The 23,983-nt window shown below is 45.5% G+C and overlaps 1 protein-coding gene across 1 annotated transcript; it reads right to left on the reverse strand.

Annotated features, from left to right (window-relative positions):
- Positions 1 to 9,924: 9,924 nt before the first annotated feature.
- On the reverse strand, positions 9,925 to 20,871 carry LOC124411231 (dynein axonemal heavy chain 7-like). Its single transcript, XM_046890228.1, is given in 23 exon segments — positions 9,925 to 10,181; positions 10,306 to 10,587; positions 10,653 to 10,804; positions 10,879 to 11,121; positions 11,162 to 11,479; positions 11,545 to 11,785; positions 11,844 to 12,008; positions 12,072 to 12,370; positions 12,441 to 12,621; positions 12,679 to 13,049; positions 13,112 to 13,338; positions 13,415 to 13,606; positions 13,669 to 14,750; positions 14,816 to 15,004; positions 15,087 to 16,092; positions 16,125 to 16,558; positions 16,619 to 17,674; positions 17,746 to 17,877; positions 17,947 to 18,138; positions 18,197 to 19,579; positions 19,689 to 19,804; positions 19,874 to 20,310; positions 20,385 to 20,871. Coding segments are annotated over 23 exon segments (9,348 nt in total). The 5' UTR covers positions 20,828 to 20,871; the 3' UTR covers positions 9,925 to 9,974.
- Between the last annotated feature and the right edge of the window lie 3,112 nt (positions 20,872 to 23,983).

Consider the following 23,983-nt stretch of genomic DNA (forward strand, 5'->3'; position numbering starts at 1 on the left):
GTCAATTAATCTCAGATTGTAATAATTGTATAACGTATATTGAAGTTACTTGATATCGATCGATGACGACTTGTTAAAAGGATTGTAAAGTAGCTCAAAGTCACTTGCATTCGTGTAAAGTCACTTTAAGATCATTTTAAGTAACTTCAACTCCAGACAGTCATTTGAAATTCAGTCAAATAATTTCTGTTCACAGTCCTAAATTCACGTTTACTAGTGAAGTTAAAAGATTTTTGAATTGCAGGAAGAAGTACTTTGACTAAACGACAAACTCCGAGCCTTCGAGCCAACCGTTAGTCTCATGGTCGAAAATAAACGCGCCGAATGTTCTTCGATTACGAAATATCGCGAAAAAATCTGAAACGACGAGAGGCGACGCCCGTAATCGATTGCCAAGCACTTGAGTAGTGGGTATTAGACGATCAGCCAATCGTCCGTTGGTGCGGCCGCGGTAGTGGATGTTGTTTGCGGGGGATCTGCAATAAACTTGTTACTTCAGGGCCGAATGAGAAGAAGAATCAGTACCCTCCGGGCGAGGCAGGGGTCGTCCACAGAAGCCGCAGGGATTCTGGTCGTCTAGCAGCAGGTGGCCATTACCCAACCGATCAGAGTCCGACCGACTCCCATGCTTGCCTTGCCTTCTCGCATCTCTTATAACGGTTTATTTCATCCTTCTCTTAACCAGTTGACCTTAATGCCTCAACTTACGATCCCGGTTTCGCCGTACAAGATATCCATTTGTTATCCGGATGCCCGTTTTGGCACCACATCCGAAGGACATGTCCTTCGCCGTGATATTCGAGGCCATTTTGGTCTTCGAATGGGACGTGAGAGTGAAAAGTCTTCTTCTGTATCGTGATCTGGGTGTTTTTCGTTCATCATTATATTCTTTTTTTACATAAAAATTTCCTTACAATCTTCATGGTGGAATCTTTGTTTTGATCACCATATTTTCAATTTTTATAGGCATGTCTGTCTGCTTGACGATCTTTTTCTTGATCTACAGAAATCAAACGATGGTTTTGGTCGGAATTGAAGATATAACTTGACCGCGTCTGCGTGTATGATTATGGGGTGAATATTGTTACATCACAAGTGAGCATAACCGACTTGGCACTTGATATGACAGACGGTGAAGAAGTGCAGTGTCCGCAGGCAGAGGGAGTGACCTTATGTACCGTTATACATATCATCGCCGATTTATCCCAACATAAGTGCATTATTTATTACCCACATATGTATCCATTACCAAGTAGGTAGGTGTACCTTTACGCACTTGTATGACTTATGAGCACCATACTTGGATAAACGTCTTTTGGGCTGTTTCAGCCAAATCGAGAACCACAAAATCAATCGTATATCTACCAAGCCATACATTTATTCGTTGTCTAATTCAGGAAGAGGGTGGGAGGTGAATCGGAGAAAAAAATTCTGCAGTTTAAAATCACTAAGACTTACCACGGGTGACATATTTATTGTATACAAATAGCTGTGCCTTTCTCTACTGTATGCAATTTTCCGTCTTCTCCCGCCACGGAATTTCCTCGAGTTCAAAACATTTATCCCACAAGTTGGCAAGAAAAAAAAAAAAAAAGAAAGTGAACCAAAAAACACACAGCCCTTTTACATTATCTTAACGTACCCTCTTTTCGCTCTTCGTCCACTTTTTCATCATCTGCTTCTTCTTTTTATCTTTACTCAATACTGCGAAACATGGCAAAGTGTGAAAGACAGAATTTAAGAGAAAGATGGAGTTTGAGAGAAAGAGGGAGTTTCCTTTAGAGAGAAATAGAGAGGTTGAGTGGGAGGTGGCATTGCAAACGCAATTTGCGAATTCCTGACTATACACACACAAACCCAAACGCGTACTTCACAGGATGGTGTACTTTGTGTACAGTCACCCTGCTAGACCAAAGCGTTGAAGCTGGTCACCCGAGGGCTGAGGGGGGAGGGAATCATAGGGGGTTTGACGGATGCCCCCGGGCAAGGCAAGGGTGGCGGCGCGTGCGCCGAGTTTTAAGGTCCAACCCGGGCTCCAGAGGGTGGGAAACGGGGGGGAGAGTCGCGGAGGAGCGGAAGGGGGGGGGGACTGGCCGATGGCTTGGTTAGAAATATGCGATACCGGCGGCGGATTTGTTCAACCCCCTATGGAATGAAACAGATGAGGAAGGGTGTTGGGGGGTGGAGGGGGGTGGTCGAAAAACGAGCGAGAGAGGATGAAGAATAGGATGGAAGGAAAAATTAAAAGATACCCGAAATGAAGGGAACATCGAGTGAAAGAGAAGAAGAAAACACGAGAAAAAGAGAGAACCACGAAGGGCGAAAACAAGGAGAATGACAAAGAAAGAGGGAGAGAGCGAGAGACTGCGACTCACGCGCTGGCGCGTCGTTTCCGACGGCGGAATTACGGGGGGCGGCGGCGCAACCCCTGAGCCGTAGAGCGGGGCGTGCAAGGAGGACAGAGCTATAGATTTTCCAGGTTTACCAGAGGGAGGCAGCGCGGGGTTTTCGCCGTCGAGGGGCAGGGCCGGGCGGGCGCCGGCGGAGAGGGCGCAGTAGCGACGCGACCATCAAACCAGGAACACGAGCGGCTCGGAGGCCAGCCAGCCACCATCCATCCATCCGTCCATCCGGGGCCTGGGGACCGGGAAATAAACCGGCACTCTTTAGTCCTGGCGTTACCGGCGGCGGTGTTGATACGCACCTGGCGCCCCGCACAGCTGGATTGATTGTAAAGTTGAATACGCGGCGTAACCTTGCTTGGGGTGCGACGAGCCCGCTGCCAGAGGTTCATCGCATGCCACGCATTCACGATCCGCCGATTGAACCGACGATTCGCGAGATGGCTTAGAATTTCGCAATCCGCCCCCCTTTTGTGGACCAATTGCCAGCTGGAGGAGAAATTTTCAAAGCTGTACTGATGGTGAAAGAAAATACGATGACGGTTGAACAAAACGCGACCAAGATGAATGATAACAAATTCGTGGAAAATCTGACTGGCCATTCTACGTTCTGGAGGAAAAGGTAATCATCAATGTCGTAATATTGGCAATTTGTTAAACTGTGCAGAAAAATTCAATACTCGCTTTATCTATTTTCTTTCTTTTTTGCCGCCTGTTTTAAAGGGTTCACCGGTCACCTGTGATTATTTTAACCGCGCCATTAGCTTTCTCTTTTTGCTACGTAGCTTGACGCTGATACGTTTTGAGGTTAATTGAACACTGGATTATTTTGCTGCTTAAAAACTATGCTAGTAGCTGTGAAAATACTGTAAAAAGTTTTGTACGAAGTATTTTGACTTTTGTCTTGATGCTTTGAGGGTTAATTTTGGTAATTTTAAACAACAACTTCAGATGGACATTAATTTCAACCATTCAAGGTGAAACAGGTTTGAGTCTATTCAACCTTTGATCCGTTCATCCATTCAGCGCTTATCGCAATGTTTCTTGTGGCAATTTAACACTGGTAGTGCTCAATTAGCCCGGTCGATATTACGTAGTCATAATATTATAGAAATGTGGATTCCGTGCATACAATTCATAAATTATTTTCGAAACGCGATACAGCTGTTACGATATAACTTGCCTAGAAGATTCTCACCCTCCCCCCATCTAATTGGAAGTTCAGCAACTTTTTTTATTCATGATTTTTATTGTAATTATTTTTTACTGTCGTCTAACACCATTTCATGTTAATCCGTAGTTATTTATCAGCAACTCAACACCATGAGTGTTGAGTTGTTTAATCGACGAAAATAATTAGGCTGTTTTCTATACTGTATTTATAAAGTTGCTTTATCACTACTCAGAAATAATTCAACATCTTCATCCTGCCTAGTGGGTGTTGGTTGTTGAATCAACCATAAAATCTGGTCTGAATTCTTCAGATCCTTCTTCTCAAGGATCTTCCGGTGACCTCTAGTCTTGGTAGAATCTGCTATAACTTTGAGCAGGTAGTTTTTGAGATTGTCGCCGACTTCCACGGCGAGCCAGTGGGTCGAGTAAGTCGTCACGCGATCTTGCTCGATATTGCTCATAGACTTCGCTTATTCCTTGGTCCGAATAGTTCACTCCCTCTTGATGTAGCCCGGAAGCGCAGGTGGATTGATACTCCTGTTGTAAAACCTTGACCATCGTCATCGTATTTTCTCTGCATGGTTTCAAACCTCATTGCCTTTTCAACTTGCCAAGCACAGGGTCAGTTCCTGATCGCATTTTGACTCGAGGATACCAGGAAACACCCGGTATACAACGATAGTTTCCCTTTCGTGCGAGTACATATTATGTGCGGTGTTGTTTTATCAGTAGTGCATGATCGCCATGGCTACGAAGTAGCCTGGCAGCCTGCGCAGGGCGCTCGGTAAGCTTTTCGATGATTACCTGGTGTATCCTTAATCTTTTCTTATCTTACAGTCATGTTCGAAGCAGGTCTAATGATGAAAATCGTAAAGCAAAACATTTACGTATATAATCGTCTAACAAGCCTAGTATCGAACTACAGCCATATTGTTCAATCCTAAAATTTATTTCAACGCCCCATCAGAGCCTCGATCACACCATGGACAAGTCCCTTATCAGTCTGTCAATATGTAATCAGCTGACGCTATCTGTCTTTTCACAAATGCCACGCTTCACTCTTCCTTCTTTCTCCATCTCTCTCTCTCCCTCTATCTAGCTATCGATCTATCTATCTATCTATCTATCTATCTATCTATCTATCTATCCACCTATCTATCTACCAATTTATCTATCTATCTATCTAGTATCTATCTATCTATCTATCTGTCTATCATCTCTCTCTCTCTCTCTCTCTTTCACATACACTCTGTGCGTGTGTTAGTGTCTTCTGTGTACTATAGATCATAACATTCCTAACCCGTGCCAAACAGAGTTGAGTTAGTGTTTTTCGTAGAACAAGCGCATAGTAATTTAACCCATCATCGAGTTGTTCATGATCAATTCATTTTTCTTATTTTCAGATTGATGATGATGAAGATGATGATGGAGTTGGAAACAACGATGTGGATCAGTATTCGGTGGTCACTTGGAGTGACATAACGTAATGTCAGTGAGAATTTCGCATGAATGAAGGGCGCGACGGACGTTTTCCCTACACCTAATGAGAGAGAGAGGGAGGGGGATCGATGCGAGGGTGTGCCCGGTCGTTCCCTATGCCGTTTGACAAACACACAACAGTAACGGGAGAGAGAGAGAGAGAGAGAGAAGCTTAGGTATACGTGACGTGGCTTCAACTCCACGTGGTTGCTCGGTGACGTCACAGGGCCACGCAGGGCAAAACCTAGTCCATTCACTTCGCTCAGCATGTATGTGTAGCACCCTTTTCCTCCGTCGGAAGCCTTTCATGATCTCTTATCTAGAAATCTCTGCAAGAAGAGGAATTATGGCACATCAAGATCGAAGTTCTCCTGATATCAGTGATCATTCTTCCTATCTCACATTCACCCGATTTTATACTCCTTCGAATTTCCATTTTCCAGCTCCGCCGTGACTAGGAAGACATGCCTTATGGAGACGAAGACCAATCGTCACAGTAAAAAACGTGCTCGGCAAGCTGACGATGACCATTCACCCTAACCAAACCTTCAAATATGGAATTCCAAACGTAAAAGACTGACCTGCTTCTAGTAGAAGTCTCTTATTCGAATTTTTCACCTGACATATTTAACGGTTTCGAATCAAAAAACCACAAAATTTTTTCAATTGCCTTCGGTGTAGTCGTCGATAGCACCCTGCAATATGTGTCTGTCAACGTTCGCCCCACCACTCCCCTCTCTCTCTCTCTCTTTCATTCTTTTTCGGTATCCCTCGCCGGGACTCCCGGATCTTGATTATGCGAATAACTGCAGACAATGGAACTAACCGAACCCCAGGGACTCTCCCATCAGCAGCAGCAGCAGTTAGTCAGTCAGCTGCTCCCCTTCGAGCAGCTTTGATACATGCATGGCTCGTAAACGTGTCCCTTGGCCGTCGATATGGTAAACGGAGTCGAGAAAAGGGGCGATGAAAAGCATGGGGAACCCTCTTCATCCCCTTGGGTAGAAGAGGCAGTAGCTCATGGGATCCGGAATGCCCATGGTTCTCCACGTTTTTGGTCTTTTGTTTTCCCTTCAACTCTCTTTCGCATTCCCTCTCTTCTCTTTCTCTCTCTTTATCTCTCGCTCTCTTTTTTTTTATCTGTACTTGTATCTGAATATCTAAGGAATAACTTTAATCATTTCTGCAGTAATTCGCATTTTTAGTTCAAGTATTGCGTGCTACTGTTCCAGGTATCTGGGAATCGAAGATGAATAGAATTGTACGGGGGAGGAGAAAATTAGTAAGATAATGGTCTTGAAGTTTCACGAAGAGGAGGAAGAATTCAGAGGAAGAATTGGACGAGTGGGCCAACGAGTGAGTCTGTGCTCCTTGCGTTCACTGCGGGCTTCCATGTGCCAAAATTTCAAAATTCATAAGGCACGCGGTGAATGCCAAGAGCGGACATAAGTCAGCACTGCATCGTTGTGCCGGCAAGACATCCAACGAGAGTTGACCCCCGTATGTGTTATGAAAATAGCTAAAACGATATTATTATCATTACACAATAGCTGAGTTATCACTGTAAAACTAATGACTTTTATTTGGTTCTATTTTTTGCGTAGAAATAGTTGAACGGATTTTATACAATAGATTACATAGATCAGTAATTGGCTCCGTTTGATAAAATAGTCGAACCTGAATCCAAATTTAATCCACCTAGCCTGGACGTACTTTGTATATAATAACTCTCTGTAATAAATTGTCTTCGGTGAACTGTTAATCTGTCTGGTATATTCTGTATTTTACCTCTCCGTTATCCTCGCTTTAATTCCCGTAGCTAATTGATATGGTTAGTTTGACGATGACCTCTTACTCTCGATCTCCCATCGAGATGAAATCTCTATCAGTAGAATGTTGCTATGACGCTGTTACAATAAGTGATAAGATATGATTCTCCTCTGAAGTTGTCGTGTCACATTTCGATGCTACTCATCTTCTTTGCCAAAAAAAGATCGCCTTAATTTTGCATCCACGTTAAAATTGACCTCGAAAACGTAACGATATTTAGCGATCAAGTGATTGTTCAAGGTCTTAGGACGGCCAATTTGAAGGTCCGTTTCCCACTGACCATATTCAGTAGCGCAAGTAAAAATTGGACACGAATCGCTCAAGCGTCCCTCGGATAATGAAGGGAGTACAGAGATGACTAAGAGGGTTCTAAAGTCGAAAGTCCGGCCGACTGGTTTGGCGACTAGTTGTCCGGTGAAAGAGCGAAGGTCCTCCTTCCCCGCCCTTCGTTCACCCTAGCCTTCGTCTGCGTCGTGACCCGACCTAAACCGGGTTTATCCATCGCGATGAAAATTTAGGGAATCCCCGGGCGTGTGCGAAAGAGAATCTTGGCAGTATCGACCGAGCTGGAAGAGGCGGCTTCGCGATGATGAAGCTTCAGACGAGGAAGACGTCGGGGGTGTTACCGGTTCGCTCGTTGCGTGGCAACCACCTCCACTCCCTCCGGCTGGGAGGATCAGGACCATCCCCTCCACCCCGCATCTCGCCACGTTTCCCTTCCCATCCTCTTCATCTGAGACCCCTGACGCCATGGCGCTCCATTATTCAACCTTCGATTCGTAGCTTCTATCCCAGCTTCTTCTTCTTTGACGATGCTATTTTCATTTACCGTTGAAACTAGAGTTGATTGTCCTTACATCGCAGAGTTTAGGTACAATTTTTTTTATCTGATTTAGTATATCAGTCCAACCAGAAGAATGATTTGAACATGATATTCACAGTGTGATAGATCCATTATTGTACCTAGCTGCATAGAAATTTCAGATCAGAGCTCACAAACTTTCTTCCGTGTCTTTACTAACTCCTGAAATTTTCTAGATTTTCTGTTATTTACACTCCCCTTTATTATCCCTCGTCCCATTTTCCGTCCCGGCTATTCTGCATGCTTGAACCTTCTCCATGAGCTGAAAATACGCACTCTTGACCTTCACGCGAACTTGGAAGGCCTGGCAGAGTATGCATCTATATAGTGACCTGATGTATCAGATATCAAGATCACCTTGCGCAGATATTTTCACGCATAGGATTGAATCCATTTGGCTGTTTAGATAAGGAAAACAATTTACGCTTCCTAATCTTGTTCGGTTCATCCAATATCATCGACAGAATTCAACACTGGTTGACTGAAACGGCTACAAAATAAACCAGACAGTGTTCATTCTAGTCCGAGTCCACTTTCCACTATTCCTCCTCCTCTCCCTGTGCGCTTTTTCACGCGTAGAGTCAATCAATCAGTAGTAAACCAATTTTCCTTGCAGTCTAACAATTAACATATATTTCAGAAGGTTTTACCCTTAAACTGATGCATACGATTCCAAAATTTACAATTCAATTTTCGATGGTTAGTTTCAGTAATAAAACTAGGCTGATGCTAAAATTTCACAAATCTTATGAAGAAGCTGGTTTGTTTGTCAATTGAAAAGATTTTTTTTTTTTTGTAACCAGGAAAAGAAAATTGCAGTGATTTTGCAGCACTCATGTATAAAAGACTTGCAATTATGATTGATAATTTTCATCATCACACTAGAGTATGGTTAGTTCACATTTATTGACCAATTAATTGAACCGATTTCCTCGAACTAAAAACGTTGATTTTAGTTGAAACAATACTAGTATAAGGCGCCTGAAGTTTCTTTAAATCCAGCTGAACTATAATAACTGAACCTCCTTGAATGCTTTCAACGACGAGCAGATCCTGGGAAAACAGGATACAGAAGTACGGCAAAGTCCTGGACCCAGTAGCCCACGCAGGACGAAGGGACCCAGGGACTCAGGGTAAATAGGGGCGCGGGGAAATCCGTTGAGAGAGATACGAAAGGAGATCAATACGAGGTTGCTAGGCGACCAGCCTCCGGCATTCGCGCTCTGGGTAGACAGGGTGCCGCCAGCAACCCTCCGCCCGGTTTCTCTTGCCTAGAGCCCGATGCACCCTAGGCACCCCCGCCCACCCCTGGCACGCTGCAGAAGTGAGCGCGAGCAACCGGACGCCAAATAACGCCACCGCCTATCTTCCTCTCCGAGGAGTGTGTGAGTGTGTTCAGAGCGAGATTTCGATATGTGTGGTACAAGGGCGCAGAATGTGGAGGGTGGACTCTACACTAGCTGCTTTAACCAGCATCAGCGTCGAGACCTCAGGGGTAAACGCCCCTCGCCCTTATCTCTTTGCATTAGATTTAGAATTTCCACTGTATCAAGACTCCGGTTTTATAAATGCGCTGCATGATCGTCATCCCGTTTTGTCAATTTTATGCGATTTTTCTCCGCAAAGAGAAACGCGATTTATTTTAACGTTCAATAGACTTAGCAGAGTCTGCAGGTGTACAGCTACAATTGGTCCGTTGTTATGGGTCTTTTGCATGATTCCAAGTCGAGTGAAGTTATTTTGACTCGTGGTCATCCGTTTTTAGTACTTTGGAAACAGTTGATGCTACTAAAAGTCATAAAGTCATTTTAAACGTGTCTAGTCACTTGGAGTCACGTACAGCCTTTCAATTTTACTTAAAGCCGCTTCTATGAATCAATTCAAAATTCTTATAACGTTGTTTGAACTCACTTCACGTTTACGTAAAGTCATATTTCAAGTGAAATTAGGCTCTTTCAATAATTTTTGACATCGTTTCAATTTTTTTAGTCAAGTTGGAAGTCTAGTAACTTAATGTCATTTCAACTATTGTAAAGATTTTTGAAATCAAAGATACAACTTTTTCGAATTAATGATGCAATCGTAAAGAAGTTCCATCGATTCCATGCACTTTTCCATTCAACTGTTACGAATCGTGAAAAAAAAAAACTTATCGCTCCAAATTATGTACACGGTAGTATTGCGTTGTGTTAACGCCACGAATTTTTATAGACATCACGCGACAATTGTTACTGCGAAAGCTGACAGAGCATTGCCACGCCTCGGATTATCCAATGTTCTTGTGGAAGGTTCGTCGGTAGCCACATAGCGATAACAAAGTTCGTCGAGTGACCCGTAGTCGAGAGAACTCCACGACGTTCGCTCGTTTTATACACAGGGCAAGTGTAAGTCGGCCTTTCTTTAATCTTCGATTTGGTTATCGGGACAAGCCATAACTGCAGAGAAACGTATTTAATTTTCATTAATTCTTCCTATCTGATTATTCGTTCTTTAATCTAGCAATAAACTTCAATTTCATTGGTCAATCTCCAGATACAAAATCGCGAAGGATAAACTCACGAATGGAACTTCGTCGTAAAGAACTTTAGACAATGACTCGTCAAGCATCATTGTTGACAAGTTGAATCTTGCCCCGTCGAGGAAAAGACCGTAAACGTAGACACCGTCCTCAGGAGGTGTAGGAAACGCGGTTTCCTTCAGAGGTATAAAGTCGTAGATCAATAGATCGATGGGAATCGAGTACTTCCTGGCAAAATTTTGCCGGGCGCCAGTCAGGAAGGCTTGAGTAAAGTAGAAGCCGGATATCCAGAAGGATGTGGGGGGACCATCCATGTACCATTCCTTATTTCAAGGAAGAGAGAGTTAAAAGTTCGTACTCAGGAAATAAGACCTGACTTCAAATTCACCTGCAAGAATGTGAGCCGCCGCAAAAAGTCGTTTATGTAGCTACCAAGTGGTTTCAGGGACGGGTAAGACCGGGCTTTCCATACCAAAGGTATCCTTCCAGTTATTATTGACGCCATGACTTCCTCAAGCTCGGCGTTCATGATAACCAGACCTTAGAAAACAGAGTTTCAGTTTGATACTCTTACTTTCTACGTTTCTAAATAGTAAACCATCTATTTGGACAACCTTTTATGGCCTTCTGGATGTTTTGAAGGCTGCTCCTTATGGTCTGTAGCAACTTGTTGAACCTTCCCATCTCCTGAACCAGCACTGTATTCATGCTTTGTTCGTAAGAGGTTGGATACTTTGCGAGGGCGTTAACGAGGTCGAAGTCATCCGGAAGCTTAGAAAGAATATCAGCCGCCACTTCGAAGACCACATCATCTGGGGATCTTCCGCCGTCTCCTTCGCTCGTGGCGGTGTCCTGCAGAACAAGAGAAGAGAAATCAAAGTTTGGACCAAAATTCGTCTTCACTTTTATGAGCGCGAGAATTCACCTGGGTAAGAAGCACCGAGGATAACATCAGGTCCGTTTCCTGCTGGTCCTTTATGATGTCCGCGTTTTCGTTCATGCCAAAAACGCTCGGTCCCGTTATCAGAGGCAGAGTCTTAACGAACTCAAGAAACTCCGCGTGCTCGCTGACCTGCGGAACGTAGTAAATGCCGCTTGGATCGAAAAGGTGCTTTTCATTCTCTACGAGGGATGGACAGTAGAATTTCGCCAGGATGGTAACCAGCGTTCGCCGGTCCCACTCGTCCGTCACTCGGCCGCCGTAATTACACTCACCTGTAGAGCAATGCTGATTATTTACGATCCGATGAGTCTGACGAAGAAGGTAAAATAATGGAAACCTGTCAGGTATTTTAGGGCCTCGTATTGAACGTCGGTGTATTGATCAAGAAAGATTTTGAGCTGGAGTACGCTGATTCGTAAATCGGTTTCGTTGAACTCGTACGGATTGTTCCAGCCGATCGGGCCGAACTTGCGACGCTCCTGAACGATCGCGTGAAAGAAGCACAGCCCGAATAACAGCTTTTTGAAAATAACCTTTTGTTTCGATTTCTCGAAAAATTCCGGATCGCAAATCGGATCCTTGAAAAAAATTATCATTGTTCAATGGATGACAATATGCAGGAAATTCTCGACTCACTTGGAGGTAAGATCGAATTATGTTGGCTCTCAAGCCCTTCGGTGGTTCATTCGTCATCTTGACACCGTTTTGAAGAACGCTGACCGGAAAGTGATCAGCTGGGTAGCTCGTTAGCCAGAGTCGAAAATCGGGATGAACGGTTTCCGGGACGAGGTTTTCACAAACCTGAATAGAAGTTGATAAAGTTTTAGGTATCATCACCCAAATATGTCAAAATTAAAAATCGACCTTTTCCAGGGTGCTCATCCAGCTTTTGGCCAGGTGACAATTCTGAAGTACGACCCACGTGCCGTTTTTAACCCCCTCGTCAATCAGTCGAACGGCAATTGGCCCTTGCCCCTGTCCAAGGGATAGAGAAAAGAGCCTGTTGGCACCAAAACCTTGGTCATCAGCGAACTTGAGTAAAACTGCTGTCGGATCGGCACCAGGAGTGAGAACAAATATCAGGGGAACGCAGCAGTGCGAATCGGCGTAAGAAGATATGAGGTCGAACGGTGGAGGCTCCACATACTGCCTGCCCATTTCAGCTGATTAACGATGAACCAAGATAAGATGTTTTTCGTCCCATTCGTCTTAGTCATCTTCAACTTCACTTACATTCAACGAAGCGATGAACAGCCGGCACCACTTTGTCAGCTCGGATGCATCTGACCACCAACATCCTCTCGAACGACGTAAGCTTGTCGAACGGAGGTGGCATTTTCTCAGTGTGTGGTTCCTTGTGATCGAATATCATTTTCCAGGCTGCGAGGTTTGATGCAAATGCGTCTCTGATGCCCTAAAAACAAGACAATATGTAATCAGCGAAAGCCGTTTTCGAACGCGAATAACTCACGCTGAATCCAGGCACGTCATTCAGGCGACAGAGTTCGTCCCACGACTTTATTGGTAGCCAGTTTGTAGGATTTGGATGAGGATTGTCGAGGCCGACACCGCCTGTTAGCAGGAACATCCAGTGAGCGTTTGATATCTTACCCTGCTTGTTCAGAAGGTTGATGACCAGCAGAAGAGAGAAAAGCAGCTTGTCCTTCTCGAATAGCGAGCGGCATATGTTCACGTATAATGAATACGTAAAATTTTTAGTCAGATCAGCTAACCGCTGATCAAGATCTTCCACTGGGGGCGTGTTTTCGATCGTCGATTTGAATAGGTTGACAAACCATACTAATGAGTACTGATACATTGGATCGATATTAGCCAGGACGGCTAAAAACCAAAGAAAAGTTTTTAAATTCAGACGATTACGGTCAAATAAATTACCGTATTACCAATGGTGAAGAACAAGATGGTGGAGTAAACAGCGATTCCGGTGTATTGAAGTCTAGCAACATCGATCGACTTCTCGGTGATCTCAGTGGCTGCTTGTTTGGTTTGGATATCGTCTGAAAGAATTTTTGACGAGCTAAGAACGCCGATAGCTGTCTGGTCCTCCAGAATATTTTCATCAGACGATGAGAGTACTTGAAGAATCTTGTCTTCGATGTCCTTCAACATTCTGCGAAGAGTAATTCATTCTTTCGAAAGATTTTCATCACCTTGTATTTCATTCCACCTAATCTATGGTCGATTACTTTTTATTTGCGGCACCCTGGACGATCAGCTGATTCTTTTCAGCCTCTAAATCAGGCCGTTCCTTTGCGACAACAATTCCCAATAATTGATCCTCGAGGCCGATTGGCGTTATCATGAAATTGAGGAGCGTAACCTTAACCGCAACTTCTGGTAGATAATGTGGATTTCTCAATTTAGTCGTGATGTAAAGCCTGAGAAAAAATCGAGTCCCATTAATAGCTAATCCATTAGTTCAGTCCGACAAAAACCTCACCTGAACTTTTCATTATACTCGACAACCGAGTCACCGAGTTTAATGCAAAGAGTTCCGCCGGCTTTGTAAGTCTGTTTCAGAAGCAGTGGTTCGAGAGCAGCGTCGAGTTCCTCGCCAACGTTTTCCAGCAGTACAGGCTGGCCAAACTGAATAGCGCTTTCGAGGATACGCATGTAGTCATTTTGGGTGAGCCGAATGACGTTTATATTGGAGGCCTTCTCCGTATTCTTGACCCACTTGTTGGCCTGGCCCTGAGGGTCGATCATGAGGGGCCAACGCCTGGAGTTGGTGACGATGATAGCGTTATCGATGGAAAAGAGATCGCTTGGCAGGCCAAAAATGGCCCAGGATCTGATTTGCACGGGGTCTCCGAGAACCTGAGTCAGCTGGTAGTCCTGGGAACAGACGACGTTCAGGCCAGTGCAAAACTTGACCCAGAACTCGACTTGCTTGGAACGGTACTGCATCGTGAAAACACCGAGGTAAGCAACGATGCCTGCCGCGATAAGGACATCGCCGGTAAGCCGGAAATAGCGCTGTCCAAGCGCTGTTGCCGTATCTGACCACCGCGTGTACTCGCCACCCAGTCCACCAATCAGCTCCTTGGCTCTGATTAACTTCATCTCGCAGTCGTTCACCACGTCCATCATATTCTGGTAGCTCTTCTTCCGCTCAGCAAGAAGGCGTTCCAAAGCGGCAACTCTATCCTGGACCTGTTTGAGCTGCGCTCGCTTGACGTCGAGCTCCGCCATCGCCTCAGCGAACAAAGCTTCGGCCTTCGCCAGAGCCTTCTTTTTTGGTGCAATGACCTTTGCTACTTTGTCGTATTCCGACAGGGCGTAAACCCACTTGCACAGACCCTCGCAGGCCGTCGAGGCATTCTTTATCTTGTCGGGGTCAAAGTTCGGATTTGTGAGGATTGAGGTTCGGATCTTCGTCATTATTTTTTCGGGTATGTTGTCTTTGTCAAACTGCTGCAATGAGTCCAGGAATTTTATATCCCCTAGGATTCGCAGTGACGGTTTCCAGTAGTCGTCCACCTGGTGGATACCGTCTGTCGTCACCCTTTCGGGCTTCAGACCCTGGAAAAGAACATAACCCAACAATTACTTCGTCTCTTCCACACCACGTAAGGTGATCTCCTTACCTTTAATATGCACACTGCCTCCATTACGAGCTTGACACCTGCCGGTGGATTTTTCATCGTTTTAACTATAACGATATCTGGAGGAGTCAGTGTGTTCAACGCTGCGTTCGCTGCATTCAATATCGGCATCGCCAGTTCTAGATCCGCGTTGCAGTCTGCGCGAATCGCTTCAGCCTCTCCAGCTACAACCTGAAATTCGGGACGAGCATTAGTTGCATTAAGGAATGATGAACTCCGATCAGCTTGAGTTGAAGTGGAACTTTTTTCTCACCATCGCAGCCTCTTCATCTTTCTTGACAATGGCCTCAACTGCAGATGCCTCAGCGCTCTCTTTCTGAACGCTTTCAAGCATCTTTTCAACCTCCTTTGCAGCGACCAAAAGCTTCGGTTGAAGCGCCATTAAAGTTTCTTGCATTTTGCCAACCTGCTTGTGAGTGTTGTCCAATTTTCCGAGACCCGCTTCGTACCTCTTCTTTCCGTCAATGACCTCCTGCCTCTTTTTTGCGAGTAAGTTTTTGAAAGTGTTAATCAGTTCGAGGTAAGACGTAGGTGTGACGTAATTCCACCTGCGAGCTTGAGAAAGGAATTCCTTAGAAAGCTGTTGAGTCGAAGTGTGGAAGACCTGGCACATCTCGATGCAAGCGAGTCTCTCTTTAGAAGACAGTTTTATCTTCTCAAGAAACTTGGTAGCAACAGCAACAAGAGCATCTTCAGGCCATGGTTGAAGCCAGTCAATTGTGCAGCAATTCACGAGAGCAGGGAATTTGCGAATCCTATTCCGGAAGCCATCACCGATGGGTGACATGGCGACAATTATGTGCAACTGTTCGCGAACAATTTGAACAAAGAAATTGAAAAGAGCAACCGGACTGCCGTCCGTTTGGAGCGTCTTGTCTCTCTGTCTGTCGATCTGACGCATCTTCTCGCAAATCTCCGCCTTCTCGTCCGCAGCGAATAAGTTTGGAACTTCACCGGTATTCAGCAGGTTGCTAATGTCCTCAAGGAAGGACTCTTCCTTTATTTGACTGTCGGTGAAAAGAAATGCAGCGTGCAAGTCTGTCGCAGCGCTCTTGCGGAGGACTATCTTGACGTCCTCGTGCCACTCGTACACCCCGTACTGCTTCGATATCTCGACTTGGAATATATCGTACTCAGATATGTGGGCAGCTAAACGTGTCAACGATTGTCGACCCGAGCCTCCAACGCCTACGAGAAGCGCATGGCTTCGGGGCTGCTTTATTATGCGACAGATCTTGGATAGATGCTCGACTGCGAACCTGCAAAGGTTTGGTTTGACAGACTAGTCGACCTACCATTATTCCTAATAACATACCTGAAGAGAACCAAGTTCATGGGCTTCTTCGTCATCGAGTTGTACTCGGCTAGATACTCCTCAACAATTTCAGCAAGCGTGTCAAGCGCCTTGACTTCGACATACATCTTCTTCTCTGCCAGAGGATCGTGGAAGTCGCAGTACACCAAATTTCGCAAATGATGATCCTCAACCTGAGCACGAGAACCAGTAATTTAACTATCATTCTTATCTCAGAACGTGAAGGTCCTTTTTACCTTGATTTCGGGATTCCCCGTGAAGTCCTGAAACATCATGTCCATATCCTCATCCATTCGCTGATCCATCGTCTTTCGAAGCTGGCCAACCAGCCAGCCGATGTCTCCTTCGTCTACGAGCCGGTCGCCGTAGACACGCAGCACTTCGTGTACCCATTGCCGTTTCATTTTAAGCTTACAAGAAAAATGAAGTAAGTATCTGGTACGCTACTGACAGATCGTAAATTAACTCACCGGATTTGGCATGGATTCCGGAGTCGACAAAAGAACGCCCTGAATGACTCGGGAAAAATCACGCAAGTTGAACAGATAATGTGATTTTGCCGGGGTAGGCAACAAGTTGGTGAGACTCTCCTTGTATATATCGAGGGTGCCAAGGACCACCTGATCCGCACAGGATTTGAATTCCGGACCAAAGCCTTGGGCGTCAATGTGCCAGAGCATGATGTTGGTGAATATCATCACCATGACGTCATCTTGGAACTCGGATATGCTCAAGGTGAAAAAATGCCGCTTGAATCTGGGTGTGACGTCTTTTCCTCCAGTCGGTGGACCCATCGCGCACATTATCTGAACGTCGACCAGCTTTATGGGGACGATTTCCCGTCGGTCGAACCACTGCTGGTGGTCGAGCCACTGCCGGAGAAGTTCGATCGGCGGTTGAGCGCCATATTCCTCTTTCAGGGGCATCGATACATCGTCGACAAAGATGACCCAGAATTTTCCTGGCGGTGCCCCGTACACTCCTTTCCTCCGCTTGTCCAGCTTGCTCATTATTATGTCCTGGGTTTGATTGGCCGTCGTCTGGGCCGAGAAGTTTATGAAAAGGGGCTTATACACCTTGGCATCGTTTATCTTGAGGAGGAATTCCATTATGTAGACCGACTTGCCAGTCCCCGTTGGTCCCACCAAGAGGACGGGCTTCTGATGCGAAACCAATTTCCTGAAGAGCTCCATGTATCGGATCGTCTCAACGGTCGGCACGATTATCTGGTTGACCGGTATGTCTCGTGGAATCGGTGGAACATCGGACAAGTTCTCAGACCAGAGTTTCCAATGACCTTTACCCTCCTTTATGTAGTTGTAGTCGAAAACCAGCCCGCCTGATGGTATTGGACAAACGTAAGGCTTTTTAGGACCAGTTGTGTCTTCCGGAAGCCCAAATTGTGCGATCAGCTCCTCTGGAAATTCCCTCTGCATCAGACCGCGGAAAAGATCGTTGAACCACTCTCGATACGTCGCCATCAGCGTTCCACCTAATGCCCAAACGCAGGAGAAGAAGAACGATCCCTGGTCAAAAAATAATGTGGAATATTATTGAAAGAACTCTTCGTAGTATTTCAAAAACTTAAGTTGCCTGCCTCTATCTGCGCCCTCATTTCCAGATCGGATATGCTCTCGATGTACCTAGGATTTTTGAAATCGTCCATGAAACAATCGCATAGATGCATCACTGAGCGAACTAGGTTTGAATCTGGCATCGGGATCATTTCCTTGGAATAAAAAAAGTCAATTACAACAGTTTTACATCAATTCTGTTAACGAATGTGACTCACTTTTACTCCGCAACGCCGAATCAAATGTAACAATATTGAACAAAATCTCATGAACATTTCTTTCAGCTGGATTTTAATATGTTCGCTCAGGGTGCTGGGCAGTGTGTTCATCCAAGATATCAGAAGTGGCGTCCAGCCCAGACTCACAGGCTCCATGTAAATCATACCACAGCGAGACACGGTGGCCGGAGAAGCGACCTTGAAGCAAAAGCAAGTCTTAAACTATCCCAAGAGTACTTGAAGTATATTTATCAACCTCCAAGTCCATGGGCTCAAATATTAAATTGGTGGTCGGTGCGAGCTGGATTATTTCACCAGACATGAGGCAGAGTTTCTTATTGTCATCCAACACTGTGTTCATGTTTTCGATCCAGATTGCATCGACGGGTCCGTCAAAAATCAGCCATTTTCGGTTTTCATTTTGCGAGACGGCAAAGGCTCTGTAGCTGACGGCAAGAACGCCGTCGCTCCATTCGTGGGAGGCTGGATCAAACTGTCCGTACAACTGGCCCATTGTTATCGACTTCGGATTGATCACCGTAATCTCGACTCGGTGCTCTTCCATTAGATTCTGTTCCTCAAGGCGAGCCAAACACTCGGCGAGCATCCTGTACGCCGACGTTTTACCGCCGAAGGGAAGACCGACGATCATGAAACCGTGTCTGACTATCATCATCTCAAATATCTGCTGTACTTTCTCGAGAAAGAAATCCGTGCACTGTAGATTCGCCGCGAGACATGCTTCTCGCGTGCAGCTGTTTATGTGGGTGTAATCGGGTTCCGGCAGTTCAACCCCGGGGAAAAGGTCGGAGGCGATGCCTTGGAAGAGAGGTAAGTCGTGGCTCAGAAACTTTGGCAAGTTGACGTCCTTTATACTGCGCAACATCAAAATGTCCTCAGATTCGTCCGGGTACTTGAGCTTCAGGTTCCCAGCTGCGACCAAGACGGACTTTACCGCTCGCATCCCGTAGTCGTAGTGACACTGACTGCTGAGTTGTTCCGAGCACAGCTTGTACGCAGTCACGATTTTCACTGCCAGTGGACGCCCGTTATAGAAACCGTAAGAGTAGAGTGTGTTCTCCGATATCAGGGCGTAATCGGGCACCATCATGGCGACGGATCTAAAGAGCGCCTTCAAGTTGTCCGGTAACTCCGACCTCCCGGCGTACCCAGGGTTCATGGTGATGAAAACGGCGCAGGTAGGATCCAGCCATATTTCCGTACCCTCAAAGAGCAACTTCGACGCTCCAGAGTTTATCCCCCTCTGAATGGTTAGTATCTGCTGTGCAACCACAGATAGAACTTCAAGATCGATCCGGTTGAATTCGTCAAAGCATGACCAGGCTCCACACGATGCCAGGCCCTTGAAGAACTTGCCCAAAGCGATATAGTCCAGACCGTCCGAGCAGTTGAAGACAACGCACTGCTTTGCAATTGCCTTCGCCAGGTCCTTCGTCGTCTCAGTTTTTCCTGTGCCTGCTGGGCCTTCCGGAGCTCCACCCAGGTGAAGACTCAGGGCCCCGAAGAGAGTTCGGTAGCAACGATCGGTTAACGGGGTTATGACGAGCCGCGGTGAATTGCCAAGGTACTCGTAACCGTAATGAAGAGAAGAGTTGATCATGTAGACACAGAGATTTTCCTCTTCGAGTTCAGTCGTGGCCTGGATATCAAGGGCGAATTAGTCCTGGCGAATTAGTCCCCGATCTAGCCAGTGTTTCAACTACGTACTAATGGCCGTCGGAAATCACCTGCCAATAGTATCTCAACTGGCAGAGCCACTTGAAGTCACTATTAACGATGACCTGGTCCTGCCACAGTCCTACTAGTACGTCTCTGGCATGGACGTCGAGAGTGACGAGGGCACCTGGGGCAAAAGAAAACCTGCAATGAGCACGTGAAGATCGAGGGAAGATTCAATACCTTGCACACTGACCAAGAGTGATTCGATTTTGCGTAGATAGCTTTCCTCTGACCAATAATATTATCTCGTTCAACTGAGTGTTACAAAGGTCCAAGTAATTCTTCAGTCCTGGCACCCCGAGTGGCATTGCTTCCTCAATTTGAACTGTCCAGTACATCGAACCTACGCAGAGAACCGTCTGTCCAGGCCACTCGAGGACCCATGTTGAGCGTTCTTTTATCGGATATGCATCGATCGCTAAAATCACCATCTGCCTGACGCTTCTACGCATGTCTCCTTCCAGTTCCAAAAGCCACTTTTCTACCTGACCCCTGGCAGCCGCGGTCGAAATAATGTCGATCAAATCAACTTCCTCTCCTTCGGCGGACTTCATCTTACCGACTTCGAGGTCTGAGTTGAAGGCAAGCTTCGCTATTCCCTCGAAGCACTTTTTCAAATGAGGTTGAACGCTGAAAAGACGAAGGATGACGTTGAAGTAAATACTTGCAAACTACTTTATCTACAGTTAATTGAGGGACCTCACCGAGTTGGATCTTTCGTCTCTGATAGTATTTCGAGGAGCTCGTCGTTTGAGAGGAAGAAGAACCTCGGAAAGTAGAGCCTCTTTTTTTCCAGGTACTCGTTGAGTCCTTTTTGGATCAATTCCAGAAGCCCAAAGCTCTTCCGAAGTCTCTCAAGCATCTTATCAATTTCTAGAACAGACAAAACCCGCGAATCGGAGTATACGGTCTTCATTATGTCCCGCCACGTTTTGTCCACCGCGCTGAACCTTCGCCCTTCCTCCGGCATCTGCTGCTGAATATCTGGAGAGGAGAAAATCGGTTCCAAGTACATCCACGTAGCCTGTACTTTCAGCCACTGGTCAAGTATGTCCTGAAGGAGGTGCAGTTTGCCTTCCCAACGTCTGAAATCATTGAATGGGATTGAAATCACGTTGTTTTGCTTATCTGTCGACGTTTCTCCCATAAACTCACAGGATTTTAGACTCGAAAGGTTTTATATACGCAGAGTTCTTCATGGTTATCGTCCGTGTGATGTGATCGTCGAGCATCAGCTGAATCTCGTCGACACCAGCGATGACAAAGGTACCAGAATCCTTGTACGGATTGACCGTAAAGCTCATGTCCACCCAGTCTTTCTGCATTTTCTCCAAATTTTTTTCAAGTGTATTTTCTTTAGACGCCGCTTCGGAAATGCTCTCAAACCGTACTATGTAATTGTCAAGCCCCATCTCGAGGACCTTTCCCAGGGTAAGTTCAGAGTCAACTTTTATCGGGACTCCAACGATCTCGGAAATCTGCTCCCAGTGGCGAGCCTTAATCCCTGGATTTCCAAGGGTCATAATGACCGGCATATGCTCCTTGAACTCGTCGATCATTTTGTGAACTGCCATTGCCAATTTCTTTGGTCCAGGTTCGGGGAAACTCTTCTCCAGCTTGTATATCGTCCTGTACGCTATGCCTACATCGCTGTCTATTTCTTCGGGTTGGTAAGAGCCAATCATAGCATTCATCCATCGTTCGTACTTGGTAAGAAACTCGCATCCGCTGTCAAAGAGCTTCTTGAACGGCGTCATTCGGTCCACTATTTTCTTCCGTTCTGGGTACTGCGTCGTTTCCCAACCGAATGACACCTCCTCCTCGTTAAATCGGTCTATCTTCTCCATTGCCGCAATTAGCTTGTTCTCTAGATTCTGCGCTTTCTTCTGATAACGGTGAATGTTCTCTATATCACTCCAGTATTGCAGCTCTTCAGCCTGTTTGGCATACTGTGCCAGTTCATCAGTGAATTTCTGATACCGAGCTGTAAAAAAAAGGCATTTTAACCGGAGACCAAAACCGAAGGCAGCGGTGATCACTCACCCTTCAAAGCCTCCTGGAACTCTGCGATTTTCAACTCTACCATAGTCTTGTGATCTTCGAATATAATTGGCATCTTGTGGTACCAATGAAACGTCTTGTTGTTATTTTGTATTTCATCATTGGTGAGGATCCAATAATCCGATAGAAACAATATGTACTCGATTATTTCATGCAGCTTGGCCTCCACCTGAACTATCGTGACTTCTTCAGCCCTGAGCATAAATTCTTTCAATTCCATCAGAGCGGCTGTGTTGACCGGCTGGCTCAGCCCTCGATCCGCAATCGCCTGCTGCTCCTGGTTCACTCTAGAGCCCAAAATCAAATTGGCAAGAGTTCAGTTTACCACCTTGCCTCTACTCACGATGTACAAATAGCCTGGTAGTCCCTGACCATCCGGTTTATCAGTGCGTTCTTGAACGCATTCACGTTTCCGATTATGACGTCCAGGCAGTCCTTTCGCGAGACTTCAAAAAGCCCCATGAATATCGTCGGCTCATTGGCAGCCGTGATGTTGATCGCCAGCTTGTGGTACTTTGCTATCAGCTCAGCGTAATCAGCGAAGGTTTTTGTTTCATCGTGAAGAAAGGCATTAACCTGCTCTGATTCCTCGTCGTTGAAGAGGTGCTCGTACCTGAGAACCGAGAGGCTTATTACAAACTGAGAAACCTCGTCAAGGTGGAGCAAGTGCCGCACTTTTTAAAGTCCGCCAATCTCGCCCGAGGCTCGAATAGCTGCTCCTCGATCAGGGCTGAAATTTGCTTCTTGTAGACGGCAACTTGCACGGGTGATACTTTTGGCTGCAAAGGTGACAAACACCGTTAACACATCCGTTAATTTCGTGATTTACCACCTGGAAAAACTTAACCCCGAACCTTCAGGAAGGCTGGCGGTCCACTCCAGTCCAGGTACAGCTGTGTTTCCAGTCGCGGAAAGCCTGTCACTGCCTGCAGCATTGCGTCCAGCAAGCTTGAAAGGACCTCGACGAAGTACTTGCAAGGTGGATCAAGCACACATTCTCTGTTCTTGATTGTCACCCGCAAAACAAAACCTGGATTTCGATACTGCAATGCATGCGTGAAAAACTTAATTAAGACATTTTCTAGATGAAGATATATCCGGATTTATGGCACCTACACCAATTCCAAAAATGTAATTCATGTACTGGGTCATCGTCTGTTTGCAGATAGCCAGCAGTTGGGATTCCATGAATTTATAAACGCAGTCGTAGAACCTTTTGAACCTCTTCTCCTGGAGCGGACTTGGCACGATTTGCTTTCTGTCATTCTTCAGGGTCACATGAAAGTAAAATTCACACTTAAATACACTATGATGATACTTTGACTAATTTGATCAATACTGAAATTCACGTACCATCAGAAATATATTTTGAATATCGCTAAACCAACAGTACTTTAGGTAATCTCTGGACCTCTCTATTTGCTGCATTAGCAACGTTTGGAAAGCGATCAAGTCCCAGCTCTTTTGCTGCCCCTCGATCACACTGATATCGATCAAGTGAAAGTTTCTGCAGGTGAGAAAGTCGATAAATCGATAGATTTTGGTAAGTTGTTGCAGTGACTGGAGGAGACTTACACGTAACAGTGAATCCAGACCTCGAGCATTTGGCGAACGCAAGTATGTATCAGGTACAAATCTCTTTCGATGACCAATTTGCGTTTGTGGTACTGTTTAATGTAATTTTCCGGCATCTCAATTTGTGTCTAAAATAAAAATTACAAATGAAATATCGGTAAACAACAAATTGTTTTTCAATCAAACCTTTTCATCCTGGGATCCTTGTCGATCAGGAAAATCCTTGAGAACAAATTCGACGATCGATCTCTTTACAGCTACAAGAAAATCGTCCTTGATTTCCTTGAGCAACTTATCCCGCACCTCGTATCCCCAAAGTGTCTTTGGCACTAGTAACGATATATTGTCCAGTATTTTTCTCTCCAGAGGAGCGACGTGTATGGCGTCGACACCGTTTCGTATATAGTAGTAATATCTGTTCACTTCTCTGTCCCCCTTTAAGTCTATATCAATTCTCGGTAAATCCGGCTTGACAACCGTACCGACGAAATATCTCCTGAATTCTTCCCTCAAGACCCTCTGTTTAGCCGCTGACAAATCGCATCCAGTATCAATTACACGTCTACGTCTTTTTTTCATCCCATGAATCGGTTTTGCAGAGGGAGGTGAACCGGTTTTATACTCCTGATACAAAGAAGAGTTTTGAGAAACCGTTTCCTAATACTTT

This window comes from Diprion similis, chromosome 10 (assembly GCF_021155765.1).
Source record: "Diprion similis isolate iyDipSimi1 chromosome 10, iyDipSimi1.1, whole genome shotgun sequence".
NCBI classification, from domain to species: Eukaryota; Metazoa; Arthropoda; class Insecta; order Hymenoptera; family Diprionidae; genus Diprion; species Diprion similis.